This window comes from Diorhabda sublineata, chromosome 1, assembly GCF_026230105.1.
Source record: "Diorhabda sublineata isolate icDioSubl1.1 chromosome 1, icDioSubl1.1, whole genome shotgun sequence".
Lineage (NCBI taxonomy): Eukaryota > Metazoa > Arthropoda > Insecta > Coleoptera > Chrysomelidae > Diorhabda > Diorhabda sublineata.
Genome location: NC_079474.1, coordinates 45,159,745 through 45,184,697, shown reverse-complemented (window position 1 = coordinate 45,184,697; position 24,953 = coordinate 45,159,745). Strand labels below are relative to the sequence as shown.

Here is a 24,953-nt window from a genome sequence, read left to right as displayed (position 1 = left end):
CACTACATCTCCAATTGATTCTCCAAAGCTAATGCTGCAATGCCGTCTACAAATATAGCCATTTTCAGTAGTTCAGGTCTTTTGACATGATTTTCGTTTCCTTATTTCTTTGGGACAATTGTGATCTTTTGTTTTCCTTGAATTTCATTGATATTGTTTTTAATTGTAGTTAAAAACTTTTCCAGTCAGTCCTGTTATTAATTGAAGTGTGTTTAGATCTCCTTACTATAATGTGTCCACTAATTGTTAGTAATATAAGAGAATGATGCAAATTGGCAGTCGATAGCGGAATAATGCAGCAGGTATCCAAATTCAATTACCTGGGAATGAATATATCTAGTGAAAGAAACCTGACAGAGGAGGCACGAACAAAAACGGTGAAAGCATCAAAAGTCAGCGGCTATCTGAGAGATATAGTGTGGAGAAACAAAGCGATGAGCTCACAGAGCAAGACCAGAATCTAAAAAACCTGCGTGAGACCTATTTTCACATATGCCTCAGAAACCAGAGCCGAGACATCAACAACAAAAAGACTAATGAGAACCACAGAGATGAAAATACTGCTAACCATCAAGGGAGTCACTCTCAGGGACCGAACAAGGAGTGATGACATAAGAGAAGAATTGGGCGTGGTGAGATGGGTCAGGGCACAAAAAAGATTCTGGAGGGATCACGTAGAAAGAATGCCAGAAGACAGAAGGGCAAAGTGGGCTAAAACTCAGAGACCGAACACATGCAGACCTGTAGGCAGACCACCAAAGAGGTGGTACGAGAGCTGGAGATCAGCTTCTCAAGAAGATCCAAGAAGAGGGCCAAACGTACAGAATTGAACAGGACCTGCTTCTATTGAAAGAGGAAGAAGAAGAAGATAGGAGAATGATCTGGGCTTGAGCAAACAACATGCCCAATTTTCATAAAATTCAATGTTATTTGTCTTGAGATCTGATATTTTTATAGGTGGGTAAGATCTAAATTTAACATCAATATGTCAGTTACATCTTTATCCAAAATGAGAGAAATACATTTTTGTTTATATTTTCGCAATATAAAGATATTAAATGGAGCATTTAGTTGAGGAAAAAAGTTATTTATCTAATAAAATTCAAGGAAATGCTCATTGTACTTAATATTAACATATTTGGATAATTATAAAACTATTTTTAGGATATAAAGATAAAGTCAAGGATATATTCGATATTTTCAATTTTTCTTTTTTGAAATAATTGATAATTGTTATTGAATTCATTATCCTTGTGGATAACAGTAGTGTTTCCTTGTTTTAAACGAAATGAAAGAGATTTTTTATTTAAATACGAGAGCTATACAAAAAATTTAAGAAAGTTCTCTGTTCATATCGCTTGGTACGTTCTGATTACGTATATTTTGTTTATTGACGTCCAGATTTCATAACGGGAACATTTCTATACTACCCTTTTTATATAATTTAAGCAAAAATGTGCCCTGCAGACACAGTCTGTTGGAATCTATCGGTAAGTGCGTAAACAACCTAGCACTATGACTGACAAACTGCTCGCAAAATCCTGTGCAATGAAGGTGTCAAAATTATTTATAGACCAATATAAAGTGCAGGCATGGTGATTTATTTCTGAATGGGTGAGATACGTCTAATGAGAGACTAAAATCAAGTCCATAAATAAAAAAAAATGTTGGCAAACCTTTTCACGACGATTCAACAAAAAAAACAGAAATACAAGAGTTGACTCGTGTATTGTAGACTTGCTCTAAAAACTGATAAATTTGAATAACAAAAAGTAAAACTTTTCAGTGCCCCAGAAGTACTTGACAACAATTATTTTTCTTATACTTTCAAATCGCCACTTACATTTTGTATAGGGTTTGAATTTCAACACAAAGTGACTATAGGACTAGAAACAGCTGATCGCGGATCCTAACCCAGAAGCGATTCAGATCACAGTCTTACACAGTGTTAGGGCTCAATAAATATTTTTTCTATTATTAGATGGGCATTTCCATTTCAAAAGTAAAGGTCTCGCCTATGTTTAAATATTTAAAAATAGGTTTTATTATCGGTATTCGAGATTATTCTAGTAGATATGTTCCATAGAAAAAATAATATAAACAAAAAAGTAAAATAACAATACAAGTGGAAGTTGTGTAAAGAAATTTAATTTCATCAATAGAGGTTATTTGAAAATATAGAATTAAAAAGATTTTCTAAAATATTCACTTAATTTAAAATCTAATTTTTCATTTTTTCCCCTGAATTGTAATATGGTTGACGGCTGTTTTTAGTTGTCTACACCAGCTTTTCATCATTGCAATAAAAGCCATTTTGAAAATATTATCCATCACTTTTCCTTGTTTTCGACGCCTGGACTATCGACTCTTGGACACATTCTATAGATAAAATCCTCAATAAATTTTATACTCAAGTGACTCAAGTTTTCAGATATGGTATCACTAATGTCAATATGTCATATCTGACATTGCCATCATAAAGTTTGACATTTTTAATGGTGAACGTTCGTTATTTGAGTTGTTTATACTTGAAACATTCATCTTGATCAAATAATGGAATGGATTCGCGAAATTATTTTATGACTTTCTACGCGGATTAAACCAACAGCAGTATGTCGATCAAATCGTTTCGACTTTGGTGATCAAGCACCATCTGGAGCTGGTTTTACGAATTTAATCGTAGTCGCTCTTCACTACAGGATGAATTTTATCCAAAATCGGCTGTTGTGCCAGAAAACATCGATATATTCAATATTGCATAAGCAATCGACTGGCAAAAATTGGACAATCGCTCAAAAAAAAGTTCGTGTCGATTGGTGCATCGGATTGCTGAACAGGCGTATAGGTCTTTCAAGAAGAGCAAAATCCAACAAAAGTTGTGTGCGTACGAAGCAAATGGTTGCTTGTTCCTTCGAGATAACTGGACATGTCTTCGCCGTTCCATTAGAACAACGTAGAACGGTCAATACTGAATAGTACACCAGCATTCTTTTGCTAGAAGTATACGTAAAAATCGGGGTAACCAACCGCAAAAAAAAGGAATTATTTTCCACCACGACAATGCGAGTCCTCACGCATCAATTCAAAAATAGTTTTTGAACAGTCAAAACGTCGAATTGATGAGTCATCCTCCAAAGACACCTAATTCTAGCAGATCAAAAACTAATTGCCAAGTCAAGGTTTTTCAACACCTGAAGAAGCGTTGATGTGTTCAAATCACGTATTTTGGAGGTACCTCAATCGGAATGAAAACGAACGAACTTTCAAATTTAAAAAATGTTCTACAAGAACTATTGATTTTTATGACTTTTTTGTTTTGGAAAATATAAATATTACAACGTCAATAATCTAACAATGATGCTGCTTATGAGAATAGTAGAGGAAATAAATAATATATTTATTTCCTCTACTGAACCGATTAAGTTTCCGAACAACAATGAATTTGATCCGAACATGCAAATCATGATCGAGTTAACTTGAGAGAGAGAAAGAGAATTATAATTTATTGACAAAACTTTGTGAAAACTGAAAAACAAACATAAAAATAACTAAATAAAGATAGAACAAATAAAATAAAATTCCAATATACAGAATAAAACCATAATGTGTAACTAAATTATAGGTAATAGTAGTAGGTAATAATTAGTAAATAGTCCATAGCAATTAAAGCATACCATAATTAAGTATTTACAGAGTAGAAGACACTTTCCAGTAAATATGCCCTAAAATTATTCCGGAATGCAGGGAAATATGATATCGATTTAATTTCAATTGGCAAGTGATTGTGCACTTTTTTGCATTATAAAATATTGAGCCCTTAACTTATACTGAACGTGGAGAACCGTACTTACGAATTGGGCAAACGGATTCAAAGATGAATAAGAAAGGAAGAGTCAGAATTTTTAATCTTTTAAAGAAGTCCCTGCAGTGAGCCCTGCTGTTAGGTGCGAGTAAATATCTAACAGCTCCCTTTTTGTAGCTTGAAGGTTCGCTAAAATTGAGATGCACCACACGTATCCCAGAAGTATAGAGTATACTGTATAGAGGCTTAGGAACTAAATAAAATATACTGTAACTTATATAGTATAGTATAGTAGAATTGGAATTTAAAAATAATATACTACAGCCAACGACTTTATCACTACCAGCACCCGATGATATACATCATTTTTTGTGATTGTATAAAAGGTTATGGTGGCAAATGTGGTTGCAAATTGGATTGAGGTGTACAAAATTTTGTCTGTGCCGTGACAATCATGCTTGAACTCATGGTCAATAAATCATGGAATTTATGGAGATGTAGATGTAAGAAGTATAGTTTTTTCTTATATATATATAGTCCTCTAAATTCCAATAAATAATTATTCATTCTTGTATGAGAAAACCTTATAAAAAAAGACGCCTAGTATGTGGTGAGGAAACGAGTGCTTCGTCTTGATATAGTAGCTATACTCCAAAAACAGTTGATTTCACAGAAAAATGCGAGAGATATTTTTTGTAGATAATTTTATTAGAAATAAATTTGATCATAACAGCTATTGATGTCCGTGTAATAGATCACGAGATATTTACGAAAAACTGATTTTCGTGACCTTTTGACTTTACTTTTGACTAACTTTTTTACATCTCCATTTCAATACCATAATAAAGATGTATATAAAACATTAGGTCAATAAGAATTTTTCCGTAGATAAAACCTATAAAATGACTGGACTAAATTCGTTTTATTAAATATATCTGTAAAGGCTATGACTCTGGTCGAACAATTAGCGATTGAAGAAGAGGAAAGCCTCCTCTTTTCATAGAATTTCGAAATATTTTGTTTTATGTTATGGGAAATAGATTAATAGAAGATGTGGTCACCTGAGGGAAGGTATTAAGAAATAATATTTGGTAAAAACATAGAAAAAAACTCGCATTAGGTGAAGTTTCAAACAAGGTATTTCTGAAGCCTGTGAAGGAAATTGTTTTCAAACTCTCATACACATTTATTAATTTATATTGAAAAGCCGAATATCAATCAAAATAACCCTTTATTATTTAAATTCACCATTTCAACAACAACCATAATTTTTGTATTGTTTTATTTGTTGATAAGAACAAATGTTTTCAGTAATTAAAATGTATCTAATAGTTTCATTTATGCTAGACACTCTTATCAACTATACTATTTAACGACCATCATTCTTATTTCGATATTTTTAAAACGTGCTGAAATATGTTAAAAACACAGTACTTAGTTTAAAATGATTGTTTCGTTGGATAAACAAGAGCAAACAGCAGAATATAGGGATTGCAATAGGTAAATTGAACTCTTCTATACACTGAAAAAAAATTATATTTTCCATAGAATCAAAAAACAATTTATCTCTTAGTTTTAAGGTTATAAAATAGAATTAATATGAATATATGTGAGGGTTTTTTGAGAAGGTTCTGACCTCAAGTTTTCTTCCATAGTCATATTTAGTTTTCAAAATAGTTTTCTTTTAAGTCCATACACTTTATCCAACGAAAATATTTCTTACGAAACAGGAAAAAATTACTGGGAACCACATCTGATGAATATGAGGGCTGGTTAACCAACTCTAAGTACAATTTGTGAATTTTAAGCTTGTCGATTATCGAAGTGTGAGAAGGTGCATCCTCCAGAAGGAAAAGCGCTTTCTCTTTCTTCAAATGCGAACAATTTTTAGCGATTTCTTCCTCTACTTTATTAAACAATGCTACGTAATGGTTCCCTTTTTGAATATAGTGGATGAACACAATCCTTTTTAACATAATTCCTACAGTCGGGCTTAAATCGGTTGAAGGGAGTATTAATTCAGTTTAAGTTAATTAAATTGCTCAATGGTCTATTTAGACTAGATTGTAGAGTAATAAAATACCCAATAGGTACTTTCTTTCATGTTTTTGACTGCACGCTATTTATATCTAGATTAGTCATCAAGCATTAAAAGTCACTGAACTTATGCCCTCCATAAATTATATTGAAGCATGCGTCTTTCTTGTTCATTCCCGATGTTTTTAAAGGTTTCTTCTTTCATATCTCGAGTTCTAATTGAGCTAATTGTTCGTTTTGGTCTAAGACCACTCAGGGAATCAAGCCCTTTCATTATGAGTGAATTGGTTGATTCCAAGAAGAGTTGAACTCAGACAACTTCACTTTTAAATTTTTCTTAGATTTTTGCTGCATACTTCGACTTCTAATTGAGGTAAGTTGTTTTTTTTTATCTAAAAGCACTCAGTACATCAAGCTCTTTCATTTGAGATATAATATGAGGGAATTAGTTGATTCTGAGGAGAGTTAAAGGGGCTGACAGTCGATTTCACTTTCAAATTTTTTTGAGATTTTTGCTGCGTATCTCGATATCTAATTAAGGTAAGTTCTTCGTTTTGGTCTGTAAGTAAATGTGCATAAACAATGTATCTTTGTTTGCGGCTCTGATTCCGAATTAATTTAGAATCCGACCGGATAAAAACTTTGAAAATTGTCGTTCGCGGGTAGCTCAGTTCAGAATTTTCATTAGTATTCCCGTGTTCATACATCACATCGATTGATTACGTTCACTGTAAAATCTTAAATAGGATCGTAATCAATTTAGAACTGATTCTTAATTCACTTACAAAGCTTTTATTTCTTGATGGTAATTTAAAAATAATTTTCCAGCGAATCTTATAAATCTTCAGTATGGATGTTTTGGAAGGCGAGAAGATATATTGTGACACTGTTGGTATTTCTCGGTTTATTGAGCGACAATGCTTTGAGAGTGAATATAAGCGTAGCCATTGTGGCTATGACTCAAATGGAAAACGTTACTTTGGCAAATGGGACAACGATAAGTGTAAGTAAATCTGTTTTGAGTGCAACAGCGCTGTATGAATAATTTTATTGTGACAAAAGCGAGGGCGGTTCGAAGAAATCTCTCTGAGAGACTACATGACGAATGTGGGAGTGAGAACAATGCTCGTGCTTCGCCTCGCTTCGCTATTGTTTCACTTCGTGTCGATTTATTATACGCAAGGAAGCATGGAAGCAATATTCTGTTGACTGCTGTATAGAATGGAATTATACCTAATCGAACTAATCATTTGGAATCCTTTTTAATATGGATAAAAATAAAGATTTTTATATAGGCATATAAAATTCTCATACCAACCCTCTTTTCTGAGATGCGAAATCAGAACTTATTCATTCCCGTATTATGATTTTTTTATGGATAATCATGTATGTGTGTTTGACGGAATAAATAATTCTACATTACTATCTGATTAATAAAATAACTTTCACAGGGACAAGTTGTACAAGCTAAAGATAACAAAAATGAATTTTTTAATCGATTTTCTAACACAAAGGTACTCTTTGATTAACTGGATAAAATCTATGGAGATATGTAGATTTTTAGATAGTTGTACAAAATCGTTTGCCATAAAGAGACATTCTGAAAAAAATGATCAAGAACTGTAACTACTCATTGAAAATACTTACGCGCTTCTACACAATTCTTGAGTTTACGGAGGATATTTCTTCAAACTTGAAAGAATATTTCAAAATTCTGCCTTATAAGGTCACAATGGAAGTTTATTCTATCGATTATTTCGTTCTTTGTGTTTACAGGTGTTGCATATACCGAGCTTTTAAGATATCCTCAAAAAAATGACGAAGGTCTACAACGAACTATACAAACACCAGCTTTAGAGCAAAATGTAGTTGATGCTGATTCCACAACTAGCGTACGCTGTCACTACAATTTAACGTATCAATGACAACTATTCATTAGATTCTTCAGGAGCAACTTCTTTACCCCTTTCATATCCAGAAAGTGCTTTTGTCATGAAAGTAGAGGATTATCCAGCAAGACTGGCCTACGCTCGTTTGGTTCTAGACAAACAACTAGTTGCGTATGCTAGTAGTGGGATCAGCATTATTTTCACGTCATCTACTCACTCTCGAATTTTTTGCATCCAGTCCCGGAACACTCTGTATTGAAGGCATCTACCCCCTTTTACGTTTCGATTTTTTTTCTATAATTTGGTGATAAAATCACATTAGATACATTAGAATACTAGTAGGCACATAAAGTAGCCAATTTTTATGTTTCTCGGTAGGAAAATATTTTGCCGACTGTTTCCTTGAATAAAAAAGGAATTTCTATTATTGAAAATAATGAAAATTAATAATTTCAATTTCTTCTTGGTAATGAAAATAATTTTACATGATTTTCGCTGGAACAAAATAAAATTTAAAGTCTTCAATAGCGAGTATTCCCACTTCTAGCAGTGATGACAGTTTGCAAACCAAAATGTATGCTTTGAATTAGATTTTGGACCACATTCTGCGAAGGACTGTTCCATAACTGCAACAGTATATCACGAAGCTCTCTGGAATTTCTAGGGGCCGGCACATGTCTCTGTAAACTTCTCCCCATTTCATTCCAGCTGTGTTCAATGGGATTCATGTCTGGATTGCGAGCAGGCTAAACAAATTGGGTGATTTGAGCTTCGTTAACATACTCGGTAACTATCCACCGTTGGGCGATGTATTCTCATTCATAAGGGATACGTCGTCTCCAGGAATAATTGCACAACATTGTGAGCACTGAGCGATGTAATACCCACTTACACTTTGCTGTTGTTTATTCCATAATCTACTCTTTTGCTCTTTTGTCTACTTATAACTAAGTTTTAGAGATCTTCATTTCTATTCAGTGGCTAATGTTAATGCTAAAAATGTAATTAACTTCTATCGTCTCAACAAAATAATATTTTTAGGAAAGTAATTTTGATTGGAACATGAAGATGCAAAGTTTTATTTTGAGCTCAAGTTATTATGGATTTTTATTCACTCAATTAATGGGAGGATATTTATCAGCACGATTTGGAGGTAAATTAGTATTTGCAATAGGAGTAGCTGGTGTTTCAATACTTACTCTATTAACCCCAATAGCTGCAAAAACGAATGTATATTTCTTAATAGTTGTTGGTTTATTCAAAGGAGTTTTTGCGGTAAGATATGTTTTATATTTCTTATTTCCATATAGAATATAAATGATGCAAGTATATTCAAAGGCTTAATTTTTGTATCGTGTTGTATAGGAATGAAGGAGGGAAGGAAAAAAGCAATTTTAGTAGCTTCCCATTCGAAACTAGAACCTTAGTCATTTGAGTGTCATTCAATAACAGCGTTAACATATTAGGCAATTACAATCAACCAGGCTGTCAGATCCAGAATAATTTTCATGTGCCCATTGACTGCAACCTCTATCATTCTATTTTTTTCTCTATCAGCAAATAGCACAAATATTTTGACATATCGTGGTAAAAATTCTTAACTTCATTTTCTTGAGATGTGTCAGCTTCATCATCAAAATGTTTAATTTTCGCTGTTTTGACTTTTTGTTGCTGGTTATCTTCTTTAGTTTCTTCCTTTTCCTGTAGTACATTTTCTTTCTTCGTTGCTAGTTTCTTTCTTCCTCTTTGCAATGATTTTAGTTTTACATTTCTTCCCCTTCTCTTCAAATACTATTTCTATTAGCAAGCTAGATAAAATTACTGAATATTTTTGACACGGACTTTTTTTTGTTATATATGTAAAGTAGTAGACTCACAACTAATAGAACTTTTGCAAGATTATTTGATATGATTGGGTCTGTGTAAATAGACTATTCTTGAACATCGATTATTGAGAACGAGGTTGTGGTAGGATTGGCAGTAGCTGGCTCCGGGGCTGTTTTATCATTCAGCATAAACAGGATTTGAGAAAGGTTTGTGTTTGGCGTTTTGTGTGCTATTTGCTGTAGATAGAAATTCATCCTATTATTATAAAAATTGTACTGTCGTCGATAAACAAAGAGATAACAATAAAAAGAAAGTGAAGCAGAATTGGAGACTGGTTTAACAAGTTTAAATTGACACATATGAAAACCGAAATAACTCATGTGACACTCTCTTTATTTCGGATGATTATTACGAAAATTACAAGTGAAAAAATGTTTTTATTCTTTTAATTTTAGGGTCCGTTATTTCCTTGCGCCAATTATATTTTCGCCAAATGGGCACCTACATCAGAAAAAAGTAGGTTAGTAACAATTGGTTTTTCTGGAGCTTATGCTGGAACTCTCATATCTTTTCCGATATCTTCAATATTAGCAACGTATCTAGGATGGGAAAGCGTTTTTTATGTACTCGGTAACTGGTTTGAATTAATAAGTGACTGACTTATTCAAAATTTCAATTTAGATATACGAGGTTTGTCCAAAAAATAATTATTTTCAATAATTTCGTCGCGATAGTTTCAACTATCTTATTGTAGTCTAGCCGGTTTCATTTGAGAGCAAATTGGGAGAGAGTAACAAATGACAGGAAGCTACACCGGCACTGTATGGAGGCTGAAGAAGGCGTACTGTGAAATATTGCCCTCCGAAATGTCCGCTCTGATTCAAAGCTTTAGCTACGTGACATAACAATATTTTTAATGTACGAGTTGTAATCGTGTAAGCTTTGGGATCATATTTGTGGACTTCACCATCTTGATAATAAAAGAAAGACGGCAATATTGTATTGTCTGGATGATTCAGAATTCACTGTTAAGATGGCCGCATTATTTCTGGATCAAAGCCAATTTATCACACAGCTGGCTCTTTCCAGGATTCCAGCTAAATATGCAAAATAAATAATCTGACTCCTTACTTTAGACGAATGGAAAAAGACCATATCATAGCAACTGGTAACCTTATGTGAGAAATTACTACTTAATTTTGATTTGTTAGAATCTTACAAAAGCACGTCTAACATATTAAGTTGGTAACTGCATATCCCGCCGAGTTCTTGATGGCTGGCTTACTGGCGAAGCCTATGTTTCATTCTTGGAATCCTTGATATGTAGATATGTTCGATAATTTTGGGACAAACCTCGTACTTAACCTTATGAGAGTTAGAAAGGAGATTTGTGTGAGCAAGTTAATATAATATGGTTTCAGCTTTACCATTATCCAAAACAAAGCAAAATTATAAAAATCGTAGTTATTATTTCTAAGTAATATCTTTTTAGGAGTTTTTGGTTGCGTATGGACGGTACTTTGGTTAGTTATGGTCTCTGATTCACCGTCTCGGGATTCAAAGATCAGTCAACCCGAGCTTCTATACATAACCAAACATTTAGAGGAAACCGAAAAAGAAAAATTGATAGTCCCTTGGATAAAGATTTTCACATCGGTACCTGTATGGGCGTTAACAATTGCCGTCGGCTGCAAAGCTTGGGGATATTTCGCTTTATTGAGTCATTTGCCCACTTTCGTAAAACGTGAGTAGTAGAAAAATAATTGACAAATATCTTGTCAATAAGAGTAGAAGTTGTATATTTTTCTTGAAGACTATGTGGATTTCTCGACACAGAATATTTGATAGAGATGTAATATAATAAGACAATTATGAATTAGTTAGAAACATTGGATTTATTATAAGAAATAGCAAGCTTAAATATATACATTTTTTCTTCACTTTGCTTTGTTTTTTGTTTCGGTGAGTCAATCGACACATTCGTGACACAATTTTAATTTTTACTTTGCTTGCTGTACTTGAACACCACAATAATTTATTAGAATAAACACTACGATTTCTAAGTGAAAATGAATAATTTTTTTACAAATAGGTACATACTTTTCAGGTTTGATTTTGAGTCTTTCAACTTTAGGATAGAATAAAATTGATTTCGCTTTGAGGGCAATTGGGAGTTTGTGTTGTGTTGACTTCTTTATTAATAACACGTGCATTTGAAGCTGACGAAGATGTAGTAGAAGATTCAGTGCCGGATTAAGCCAGCGCGAGCCTGTAGCAAATTTGGCCAAGGGGCCCTTGGTTTGCATCAGGCTCTTGAGTTTATGAAATTAATCTCAGAAGAGAGTGACAACCCGGATCAGCTATGTAGGTGTGCGTGCAACAATGTCTTTTTTTTTTAAATAGACTCCTTATATTTTATATTACTTTTACAAATCAAGGTGGTTAGCTTTTTTTAAACTTCGGCTAATGTAATAGTTCAGACGTATATAATTTTGAATATTTATTAGATACTTGATAAAGGGCCAATGATTCAACTGAACTAGGATCACTAGGAGTTAAGCCATGAGAACTTCGTCTACCCTTTTTACTCGCCAAGGGGTTACATCGTTGGTGTCACAATATATGATGCAACTAAAATATAAGTTCGTATTTGAGTCCATAGCAAAAATAAAACCAGTATGTAGCATTCCCGGAATTGAATATTATTATTAGAAGTCGTTTATAGAGTAGAAGGCATTTTCCAGTAAATATGCCCTCAAATTATTGCGGAATGCGGAAAAAGATGATATCGATTTGATTTCAATTGGCAAGTGACTGTGCACTTTTTTGCATTGTAAAATATTGACCTCTGAACTAATTCTGAACGTACAGTAGGTGGTTAAAGTTCGTGTTCCGCGTTCCTAAGTGGATAGCCGTGCTGAATGGGAATTGTGTGCTTACTAATTGAGCAAACGGATTCAAAGATCAATAACTTCATTAGATTCACTTTGTGGTAATGAGAAAACAATTTTTTTGTAATAAAACTATAACAAAGTAATGTTTCTGGATTTCAGTGTCAACTTCTCTAAGTAAATCATGCTCTATATTCATCAAAGTAAAATGAATAAGTCGTTCTTGGCCTATTGTATTTCTTAACTAATTTTTTTGCATTCCAATGTTGAAAAAGAATGTTAGCCACTACATTTAGTTATTATGAGAGAAGTAAATTCTCAAACATTTTTTGTGTTTTGGAAACGACCCTAAAGAATTATTTAATGAAAGTTTCTAAAATTGCAGTTCCAGATACTCTCTTTATTGCTAACAATAATAGTAGCCACAGTAGTAGACAGAGGATTTTTCCAAAATTTTTTTTTTATGTGGGGGACTTTGGCTGTCGAAATATTTCAAAAAAACTAGTAATTTCATGATAGGTTTTCATCTATTTATTTACATCAATACATTATCAATATTGACAATAAACATTGTATTCCAAAATGTTTTCCAGCTGCTCGATTTTCGACTATGTCGTCGAGTGTAGTAGAGCTGCTGCTTATATTCTTTACAGTCGGTAAGATCTTTGTCTCTTGCGTCAATAAAAATATAGATCGTATTGCTTGGACGTAGCTTAATAATCATTCAGAAAATCCAATTTTTTTAACTGCCTGATCGAGTCAGGCGTTGGTGCGTGGGGCCCCAATTCGCAGGGCCATTTGCCATTTGCTGCTTGGCTAATCCGGATGTGTTATTAGGTTTCTACCTTGTTATCACATTATCATAAATGTAGGGTTTTGTGGTGATAAATGTATCCGTTTAAATTTTATATTATTTGGTTGGTACTATTGTTTGAATACTACTAAGAAGTCCCTGCAGTAAGCCCTGCTGTTTAGCTATATGATGCTATCGTAATTTCAAATAGTTTTCTGCTATTATTAACTTTATTAGATTGTCGTTATGAGAAAATAATTTTTTAGTAATAAAACTATAACAAAAAAACGATACTACAAAAAACGCGATGCTGTTATTCTGAACTTTTCGAATATAAAGATTACAAAAATTATCATCACCATATATAATTACTCCCATCAACCATTCTTCTATTCACTTCTTGAATTATCATTTAGAGAAAACCATGAAATCGTTTTGTTAAGACAATAGAATAAGAAATAAATTCAGAAATATTCTGGAGTTTGTTATCTTATTAATTTCCATTTATTATTTTTCAGATTGTTTAAATTACGACTTGAAGGATGCCGGATTTGTATCAGCTGCTCCTTATTTAGCGATGGTGATTTTGATACAGCTCGCCGGGCATTTATCTGATTTCATAGAAACCCGCAAATTATTGACTAGAACTCTTTCAAGAAAATTAATGATATCTTCGGGATTATTAACACAGTGTATTTTCATGGTTTTGGTTGTACATTGGCTTTCCGTTTTTGGAAGCAACTTTTGTCTTATAATGTCTATTGGTTTAGGGGGATTTACTATGGCCGTAATAACGTAAGATTTCCATATTACTCATCTACATTAATAGCAACTATTAAGTTAATGTGTTGAATATGACTGACTTGGATCGAACGCATCCATTGATTCTACTTCTAGTTTTTCTTTGTTATATAATGGTCATGACGCCAGATTCTAAGTGGTATTTTCGTTTCTTAAACGGTGGTGAATGATTTTGCTATTAGTTCGTTGTCGTGGTTTCCTATTTGTTTGATATATGATTCAGTAATGTTCAGAATCACACTTCTAACATGATCAGTTCATTGTGGATGGTGCAATTGCTGGCAAACCAGGAACCTTTTGCTAAATTCATTAGTGTCTCGGACTGGCATATCCCCAAAGTTTGATTCCCTATATATCGCTTCAAGAATATCTAAATATAAAAGAATTTTGGTGGTTATTGATAGTATAGATCTAATACATTCGACGAACTTTGATATCTAACTGTCTTTTTTAGTTTCGATATGTTTGGCGCATGGTAAAGGTTACTAAAACTGATTTATTATTGTTGATCTATGGTATTAAATTCATTGATGGAGTCGAGATTACTTTGAAGGTATTCAGAGGCTACTATTGGATCATAACTTGTAGATAGTATAGCTACATAATTAGCAAACGAAGCTATTTTGATGTTGTTGATTTCTACTAGTTGGAGTCGATGGAAAGTAGAGTGATTCCAACAGGGTGCATATTCTCACCTTTACCAAATTTTTGGGTTTTATAATAAATATAACAGCTTCAAATAGTCATTGTTTTCGTTTCGTTCGAGGGATTGCAAGAGCTCTGAAAAAAAATCAACGAAGTCGGAAAACTAAACAATCTTACAAATAGGTTAATATGAGGTCGAATTAATCCATCAGTTATGATATTTTCGAAACACAACCATAGACTATTTAGACCAGTATCTTGGATTTAAATGTTTCCGTTATGAATCGCATAACAGGCATATAATGCAGAGGATCAGCTGTACCCCTTAATCGACAACGTCCGGAAAAGACAGACGAAAGAAGAAGATTAGACAGCAGAGAAAATACAATACTAAATATTTACTAAAGCTGTCTCATAGCACTCCTGTACAGCAAGTTTGATTATAATCTTGCAATCTACAGAGTTCATGTTATGCGTAGATAATATAACTATCTATTTTTAAATCTGCTTTCCATACGAGGAAAATAATTAAGATAAAAATTATTTAAAGGAGCACGTGGGCTCAAGGTTAAATTAAATAAAAAAAAATATGACATGCCTGGATGATCACGCTAATTTTAATGATATTTCACTGGTAAATAATATATACTTTCCTAGTAGTTTCATTGGTTTTTATTTTAGGATTAACCCGTTAGATTTGAGTCCAAATTATGGTAGTATTATTGGTGGTATGATCCACACATGTGGAACTATTTCAGCGATTTTAAGTCCAACTATCACTGGATATATTGTTACTGAACAAGTAAGTGTTTCGAATGAGTATTATCCTAGATAAATATTTGCCAATCCCATTACTTCATACAACTACTTCTGCAAACGCTTTATAAAATGTCGGAGGCTCAACAGTTAACTCCGATTATTTTTACTTTATTTCGCAAATATTTTCATTATTTTTTTACATGAGAGTCGTGCTAATCTTAGAGGGAGTATGTAGATGACGAGAATAATGTGGTGACTTGAAAAAAATTTTCTCAATCGACACCTCGTTTCTGAGTTATGTGCCTTTAAAGTTGGTAAATCAGTAGTTATATTAAGTATATTTTCTAAATTATACATTCGAACAATATGAATTTTTTATGGATGATTCGTATGTCCATGTAGTGTGCTTGATGGAGTAAATAAATCCACACTACCATCTGAAGACCAGGGGCAGCTCAAGACAATGGTTAACAATCTGTAACTTTTACAGGTACAATTGAATGAAAGTAACAGTTTTTAACAAAAATGGAATGTCGATAAAATTTATGGTTTAGAAGATATGTACATTTTTTAATCGTTGTACATATCAAGGAAACCGTTCGTAATAAAGAGACATTCTGGAGAAAATCATCATAAATTGTAATTATTCATAGAAAAAATTGATAAGAGGTATTGAAATTTAATCAAACATTTCTAACTAAATTGCAAACTGCCGAACATCGTGTTACTTACATAACACAAAAATTGAAATGTAGAAAACTTTAGTTGTCTAGCCTATTAAATAAAATCATAAAAACTATAATAAATGTTCGAAATAGGCACCTTGTACTTCTACACACTTGACGGAGGTCGTATGAGAAAATTTTTACCACATTACAGCATTATTTTTACTTCAACTACTCACTCCAGACTTTTTTGCGTCTAGTCCCGGAATACCTGTAGATCTCAAAAGGCAAATCATTCTCTAATATATGTTTGCCGTTTTCTTTATTTACCCTATTCGCACCAGATCTCCTATTATCATAATTATAACCTTTCCATTATGTTAATAGATTAAAAATCTTGGATTTTCTCATTTTTGGTCTGTGATCATCTGCATCAATTCTATTCGTTGTTTCAAACTTCCGGAGCTTCACAACCCCCTTAATATCTAGTTTCCAAATTTGACTAATTTATTTAACAGCCTCACATAGTCGTTTTTTGATATTAATGCTATTCGGTAAGACTAAAGAAACTCATTGAAACAAATAAGGAGTAATAACAAATAAAATATTTATAAAAAAAATTAGTTCAATGAAAATGTAATATTTGACAATAATTGTTTCTGTAGTGTCAAAGTTTTCCACAACTTTTTATTTGATTTTCAGACGGATGTAGATCAGTGGAGAATCGTTTTCTACATAGGCGGTTTAATTTATTTTTTTGGAGCTGTGATATTATCGCTTTCGGTTCTGGTGATTTGCAGCCGTGGGATTCCAACGAAAACCACCAAAAGAAAACAAGATTTAATCTAGACAATTCAGATAAATACATTCAGAAAAGTTTTGATTCGAATAATTTATGGATATAGCTTTATTGATAATAAAAAAATTCTGTCTAATTTGTTTTATTATTAAAATGATGATACCTAATACGTTCCTAACAAAACTAGTTACCTCACCAATTCGCACTAGGTTGTGAGCCTTGGCCTCTTCTTGCCTTCAGATTGGTCTGTTCTTAACCAACGTTCCTCATCATATCACACAGAATTGTTAACCACAATCGCCATCATCCATTAAGAAATGTGTTAATTCAAGAGATACTTTTAGTAGGATCTGTGTGCTATACGTTCAAGTTGAGGCGCGTTCTCACGATGCGAATTTTGTTGATCGAATTTGAGTTGATCAACTAAAATTGAACATGAGTTGAGTCATATTGAAAGATGGCGCCGAATGTAATAGTTAGTGAATGGGTAATAATATTTTATGTAACTCGAGAAAAAACTTAAAACGCGTCGATTTTGGGTGAGGCAATAGATTTTAGGAAGAAATCAGTTAGAAGCACCAGAAGGCTTGTTAGAGGATGAAGAAGAATAGAGAAACCTGAGAAGGTCTGAAGAAAAATCTAATGATCTTCTGGGAAAAGTTCAGGGCCGTCTTAAAAAACAACATACAGTAAAGAGTCATGCACTTTACTTGGAGACTTCTTTTCCACGCTTGCTTCTGTTCCTAATTATACATATTTCTGTCATGATTTTATTCTTTATATCAACTCTAGTAAGGCCTCTAATGTCTATTTATCTTATAATACATTTTGGTACATTTTCTCTGACATCTTTGTTTCTATATTTTTCTTCTCGCTGATTCCAATCATTATTGCGATAAAGTTTCAAAAATTTGTACATAACACTTTTCGAGCAGTTGTCGCTCATTTTCTTTAAATTATTAAATAACCGCACGCAAAACAATGGAAAACTAAAATGTTCAATCGAAGATAAACTCGATTGTGAAGGTTCACACACTTCAAACAGGCTTGTTTGCGATTTGCATGGCGATTCGATTTGTTGAACGATATAGTTTGACTGAATCAATATTTGATTGATCAACTAGAAAGTTGATCAAATATGTTGAAAAACTCAAGACTCTTCAAATTCAAATTTTTTTGATCATATGTTAAATCAGGACACCCTGTATATATTCTTAATTTTGTATAATGATCAATAAAATTACAAATACAACCGACAACAATGCATAATTTAGTGGTTCCAAGGTTACTTTAGTTTGTTATTAGACTATATTAACTTTTTTTTTATAAATAAGTAGTAGGTCATCAATTGTGTTAAAATGTTTGAATTATTTCTCATTGTTAAAGAAAGGTGTTCATTGTAATTAAATAATCTACTATGTATTGAACTGGGAAAATAACAAATATCATGATAAAAATTAACTACATTCATAAAAGTTATCTCGCATATTTAATAGTATGTATCTAAATCGTAGCCAAATTACCAAAACTGCATTTTGGAGAATTGTGAAGCTTTTTGAACAAGTGAATTATAGTGAAAATCGCCATAAAACTAGTCGATCAAAGATGGTTACTAATGATGAAAACTCAAAGACGTTATGCAAAATTTTGTAGAAAATAAATTTGAAAAACTGCATTAAATGATGTTGGTAGTTGTTACATTATAAGGAAGAATGAGTATAATCCTTATTAATTAACACTATCACAAAAATTAACAGATGAATATAAGTTTTTTCTTCGTCTTTCTTCTATAATAAGTCTATTGCCTGTTCCTTTTTCAATATCTTTCCTCATCTTGTGTTGAGAGAATTTCCATCTTTGTGTCTAATGTACGAGCAAAGTATTATATGCCTGATTGTTTCTTTGTACATCCGTACCTTCATTTTTTTTGTCTCAGCTGTTTGTTTCCTCAAACTATGGTATGAAGACATCCCGCGACTTTATTTGCTTTAGCTACTTGTCCTCTTACCTGGCCTACGATGTCTTCATAACTCATCTCCATTTTTGGCACATATCATGGCGTCATCAACATAGCACAGGATTTTGATTTTTCAGTCATCCATCCTGTAACCTTTGTCTAGCCGCACTTTTTTTAAGATTTCATCCATTATTATGTAAAACAACATTATGTTACTAAACACGTCTCCTTGTATAATACCGCTATTGACTGGTATGGGATTGGTTTAATTATAATCAATGAGAACCTGAACTTAATTGACTGAGTATATATTTCCGATGTTCTGGATTATATTGATACGTATTGTACAATAGATGAATATAAATACTTCATCTAAATCTTTGCTGCTCGTCTTCTAGTGTTGTGATCGAGCTAATTTTGTTGTAGGGAATTAGAATGTTTTATTTAGCAGACTTTAAACAGTATTTTGCGGGTAATATTGGTCACTTCCTGTGAGATGTTAGCTACCGTACTTCAGTGGTTCATTATAGAATCCTTCCTCTTCGGGAAATTTTCTGTTCTTCAAGGTTTGGTCAACGTCTTGGATGGTGACCAAAATTCATCGTTTTTGGACACAGATCAGAACGAGCTTGCGGCAAGTGCTTGTGACGTATTGGCTTATTAACGCCGAACGGATGTGCTTACGTAGATAATACAAAATACAAAGGTTGTGACTTAAGTTTTGAAACATTGCAACTTTGAAGAATATGTCAAATCTGACATTGCCATCATTAAGTTTGACATTTTTAATGGTGGACGTGCTATCTTACGAGTGTTATTTGAGTTGTTTATAGATACTTGAAACATTCATCTTAAGACATTTTCGTGCGATGATTTTCTATAAATTTCGACGTGGATTAAACCAACTACAGTGTTCTGATCAACTCGCTTCAACGTTTAGTGATGAAGCACCATCTTGAGCGACCGTGTTTCGCGGGATTTTCCAATTTAATCGTGGTAGCACTTCGCTACAAGATAAATTACGTGAAGGTTCTCCAAAATGGGACGTTGTGCCAGAAAACATCGAAGAGGTGCGTAAACTGATACTGCAAGATCGCCATGTGATATACCTGAACATAAAAATTTGGTTGTCAAAAATACTTGTTCTCTTGGATACAGCATATTTTGATAATCGCTGGGAAAAACCTAGTATCGATTGGTGCGAAGAAATTCTTAAAAAATTCAATTGCCAAATTCAACAAAAGTTGTTCCCACACGAAACACATCAGAGCAAACAGTCGCGTGTTTTTTCGGAATAACTGTTGCCATCGTTCCATTAAAACAACGTAGGACGAATCATTCTGAATGGGACACCAGCATTTGTGGGACACCAGCATTTGTTTGTAAAAAATATTCGAAAAAATCAGGAAAATCGCAGAAGACGAATCATTCTCCATCACGACAATGCGAGCTCTCACAAATCGATGGGTAATCTGTCGTACAGTCCTTGTTTGGCAATGATCTGTTTTTATCCCCGCAGATCAAAAATAAATTGCGAGGTCAACGTTTATCTACACGTGAAGAAGAGTTAAAATAACTGTTTAGTAGGTACCTCAATCGGTATGGAAAAATGCTTCGACAATTGGTTTAAGCGTATGCAAAAGTATATTGATCTCAATGGAGGATATTTTGAAAAACAATAAAGTTATATCTAATTATAAATTTTTGTTTTTATTTATCTATCTCAAAGCTTACCTAAGGAGCAGCTCTCGTTATACATTGTTATTTATTGAATAATAATAATTTTTTTAATTTGATACTTTTATCTTACGGTTTCTATGGATTATCAACATCAACAATCAACTATTTTCTCTTTCGTAATTTTTGTTTCCTTTGTTTTCGTTCATAGTTTTTATGAGAACATGTCAAGTCAAACGCAATAACCATCACAACCCGAAACAGCCCGAAACACACTCGTAAGTCTTAAAGTTTGAGGCTTCTAACTTTTACCAAATTTCTGCAAACGTGTAAACTTAGAAAAGAATAAATACGACTTATTTAGGGTGCATTCCACAATCACGTTCACAACTACAATCTTTCCCGTTCCACTTAGTACTGAGAGTTATAAAGTAAAGTGTAATGGCTTACGAGGTATTTTGAACGTTGAGATAAATATTCACTAATGGAAAAACAATAAAAATAAAGCAAAAGCTTGAAGAGGTTATGTCAAAATATGAAATTTATTGAATTTTTTAGTGGGGTGCTAAATTAATACACATTAAAGTGGAATCAGTATAACTTCTGCACATCAAATGATGAGGTATATTCTCATGGTTATAATCTGCGTAGCTTGAGTTCACGCCGCCGCGACCACAAGGTCCGTAGTCGCTATATGGAAAACACAAAAGAGTATTTTAGGCGCCCGCCGTGAATGCTAAGTGGAATGTATCGTTAGTGTATTGAATGTTACAACTTGAATAATAGAGATGGATTTTAATATTTTAATATTCACAAAATCAGTATTCATTTAATTGAGAAACCGAGGAGGTTTGAGCATCTATCAGTCACACAACTAAATAAAGCATTTTCGGTAAATTTGCACTCAATAACGCGACATCTTTCTACTTTGAAAATGTAGATTCGGTATGTATAGTAACATAATATTTCTTACGTAAGAGTTAATAATGACATTTAAAACTAGAACCGCCAATATCTACAATAAACTAAATGCTAGTTAAGTTTTATACGATCTATTGTTAAGAGAATTGAAGTACAACTTTAATTATGAAACGACTGCATGCGATGCTTGTGATTTTTAGTTTTGCGTAAATTGTATAAAACTGATATATTACGATAAATTCGTTGTTTAATTCATCGAAATGGAAATGAAAAAAAGTAGAAATTCTTATGACGTAGAAGTTTCAAAAGATAATAGGTGAGTAACTGACATTCACGAAACTTTATTCATACTTTGCATTATATGTTAGATCTAGGTTAATCCAGTTTATAAAGAAAACGCATACTGAAGGAAATTTTGTGCCTTGGCCAAAAATGGCAACTGCTTGTTATGTAAAGGACGTTGTGGAAACTTTTGCGGACTTGAATATTCTATAGAAATATTCCTAATGTGCGTTAACTGAGGCCAATTGAACATTTTTGATAAAATTTCTGGAGTTTTTGGAAAAATAAGTTTTTTCCACACTGTATTTACTTAACTTGTTTTTCATTTCAATAGTAATTAACGACAGAGACTTTATGTATAGGATATCACCTCAAGATTTTGTTTCTAGTCCCACAATATATATGAATAGCTTGGGGAGGAAAGTTATTCACAGATATTCATATATTTTTTTACTAATCAGATCCTTGTTTTTTTATTTTTGAACAATTGGGGGGCGGTTACAGATCAGATCCCGTGGCTACTAAATTGTATATTATTTTATAATCTTTTTCATGATTTAATGTTTAGAAAATAAACATAAGCATAATATGTATTATAATTCTTACATCTAAAAGACCTTTCTCTCTGTTTGTTGTAAGTTACAAGGTACATTCTCAGGTACGTCATCTTCTGTAAATGGATGTGAAACTTTCAGTAATCGATTAGCAGTATCATCATTTCAATAGCCGATATGATGTACTTTATTCACTACGCTGTTCACTTCTTGTGATTTTGTACAGAGGAGTCTATTTCTTTGAATTAAGGGCACGTTATCTTTGGCCATACTTTGATTTTCTACCAAGGTGATTGAGGATAGACAAAGTAGTAAAAATCATTACTTTTGTGGAAGCATATTATAAGAAAGATGAGAATATATTAAAAAAAACGTTCTCCCGACTAATCCGATTTAACTTTTGTTGATCAGCTTTATTCGGTCAACAAAATTCGCTTCGCGAGACCTTGCCTTTAGTAACATACAGTGTATTCGTAAAGAAATGTACCTAACTTTATAATATTACAATTTCTGTTGAAATCACCATATGTTAAACAGGACATACTGTATATATTATTATTTTTGGAATACGATCAATAAAATTACAAATACAATCGTCCAATGTTACTTTCTTCTGTTCTTCTAAGAGCACGTTATCTTTGACCTTTTCTTTGATTTCACACCGAGTTTATTAAGGATAGACATACCAGTAAAAGTCACTACTTTTGTGTAAGAATTTCAGAGCTTCTCTAAAACTATATAGTGGTCTGACTATTAAATATTGAAATTAGTGATAAAAAACATGTTATTTTGATAGTATGCAGATTTATTTATTAGAATCATCTTCAATATATACCCTAAATCGCTTCATGCGATTCTTTTATTGTTCGAAACAGTGCAGGAAGTTTTTTTCAGTCAGTTCCTTGAGGACGTGCGCCGCTTTTTCTTTCACAGCTTTAACAAACTAAAATCTTGTTTATTTGATTTTTGTACGTTTCTCATATAAATTTTATCGCACACATTCTTCATCAATTCCTATAGATTCAGCAATCGGACAAATACCTAGCCGACGGTGAGATGGAACAAGATTTTTTCGATAATTTCTGCGGATTTTGATATGAAAGAGCGACTCGATCGAGAGTCATCATATTCTCGACCATCTTAAAAACACTTAAACTACTCAAAAACACGTAGGTGCGACATTGATCGCCATACATTTTTTTCAATAAATTATAGGTTCTAGTTGCAGTTTCATGTGAAATTTCACAACAATCCGCTAACAATCTATTGTTACGTCGATTAGTTTTACGGCAAAACAAAAACAGCCTCTATAGAAATGAAGGCCACGACTACACTGGTTTGTCTACAGACACTGTAGGCATCGCATTGACAAGAGTAGGCTTTGGGCTAAGCAGTTGACAGTCGTTAATCTTTGGTGCATGCGTACTTTGTATGTTGCAGCGCGTTATTTCATCTAGTATCAGTTTTGAGGTCTGAATTTCTTGATACTTTGTACAGTCCTTTAAGTAAAAATATATAAAGTATTTAACCTTCAACGAATTGAAAAGTATTCTGAATTAAATCTCAAGAATGATGAGCCTGGACTTTTTTTTCACGTTATAACCTACATGACTTCAAAAATTTTCATACTTCTCCATCAGTTCATTGGGTATTAAAAATGAAAATATTGTAAGAAATTATTTTCAATCATTATAAATAAAATCACAAATTTTTTCTAGCAGCTAAAACATGTTTAAGTTTTCAAAAAATATTCTCGTCCACTCCAAATAGAAGATCAATCTTGTTAAAATGTAATTAACTTCTTGTAAAACTTCACATGGGACAAGAAAACTTGCAAGAAATTGCACGCAATTTTTTTCAAAATTCAGAATATTTCATTGCACTTTGTTTGACATTACGACTCTTAACATTACCACCACTAACAAAATTAGTAAATTAAACAAATTCCTAACATCAAATTTTATTTCATGTTTTTTTTTGTGACCGGCTTAAAAATGAAAATAAGAAAGTGGTCGTTGAGGTTGGAGCCTGATAACAGATTGGTTGTTTTGCGAAAAGCACGCAATAAAAATAGCATCCAATCGATAATGCTGTAAGTGCTAGAGTTTGTATGAATCAATCAGTTGAACTTTATCTGCGCATGCTTTTGATCAAGAAAAAATTGCGTCTTGCATTGCATTGCACGTTTTATTGCATCATGTGAAGCGGCCTTAACAGCCTAATTCCAGTTAAGAATTAGTCTCAATAGATTAATAAATTATTTTATTGCATATACAATTAGCTTTCTTTCTTTTCTATGCAGATCATCATGGATGTTTTGGAAAACGAAACGATATTTGGTAGCTTGTTTATCGTTTTTTGGGTTTTTCAATGTTTATGCCTTAAGAGTAAATTTAAGTGTAGCCATTGTTGATATGACACAAGCTAAAAATGTAACTTTGGAAGATGGCAGAAATATTTTAGTAAGTATCTTACATTTCGATTTTTTCGATGAAGCTTAGTCAAAATACTCATACTTATATGGAGCTCCAAAATTTAAAATAGTTAGAAGGGCTATTTTTAATTCAGTGTGGGAAAGGACACTTTACATTGCAAAATATCAATCTTGACATGGCCCAAAGCAAGTAGCAAACAAAAGCTGATTTAATACAGCA

General features: G+C 32.8%; 1 protein-coding gene across 1 annotated transcript in view; it reads left to right on the top strand.

The window, feature by feature from the left end:
• The first annotated feature begins 5,162 nt into the window (after positions 1-5,162).
• LOC130445018 (uncharacterized) overlaps positions 5,163-24,953 on the top strand; it is a 29,868-nt gene continuing 10,077 nt past the window's right edge. The window contains exons 1-10 of the mRNA XM_056780523.1: positions 5,163-5,302; positions 6,668-6,842; positions 8,770-9,003; positions 10,011-10,185; positions 11,048-11,299; positions 13,758-14,034; positions 15,367-15,487; positions 16,812-16,956; positions 20,754-20,820; positions 24,602-24,761. Coding sequence (XP_056636501.1) covers positions 5,247-5,302; positions 6,668-6,842; positions 8,770-9,003; positions 10,011-10,185; positions 11,048-11,299; positions 13,758-14,034; positions 15,367-15,487; positions 16,812-16,956; positions 20,754-20,820; positions 24,602-24,761 — 1,662 coding nt within the window. The 5' untranslated portion in view covers positions 5,163-5,246. The remainder of the gene's footprint in view (positions 5,303-6,667; positions 6,843-8,769; positions 9,004-10,010; positions 10,186-11,047; positions 11,300-13,757; positions 14,035-15,366; positions 15,488-16,811; positions 16,957-20,753; positions 20,821-24,601; positions 24,762-24,953) is intronic.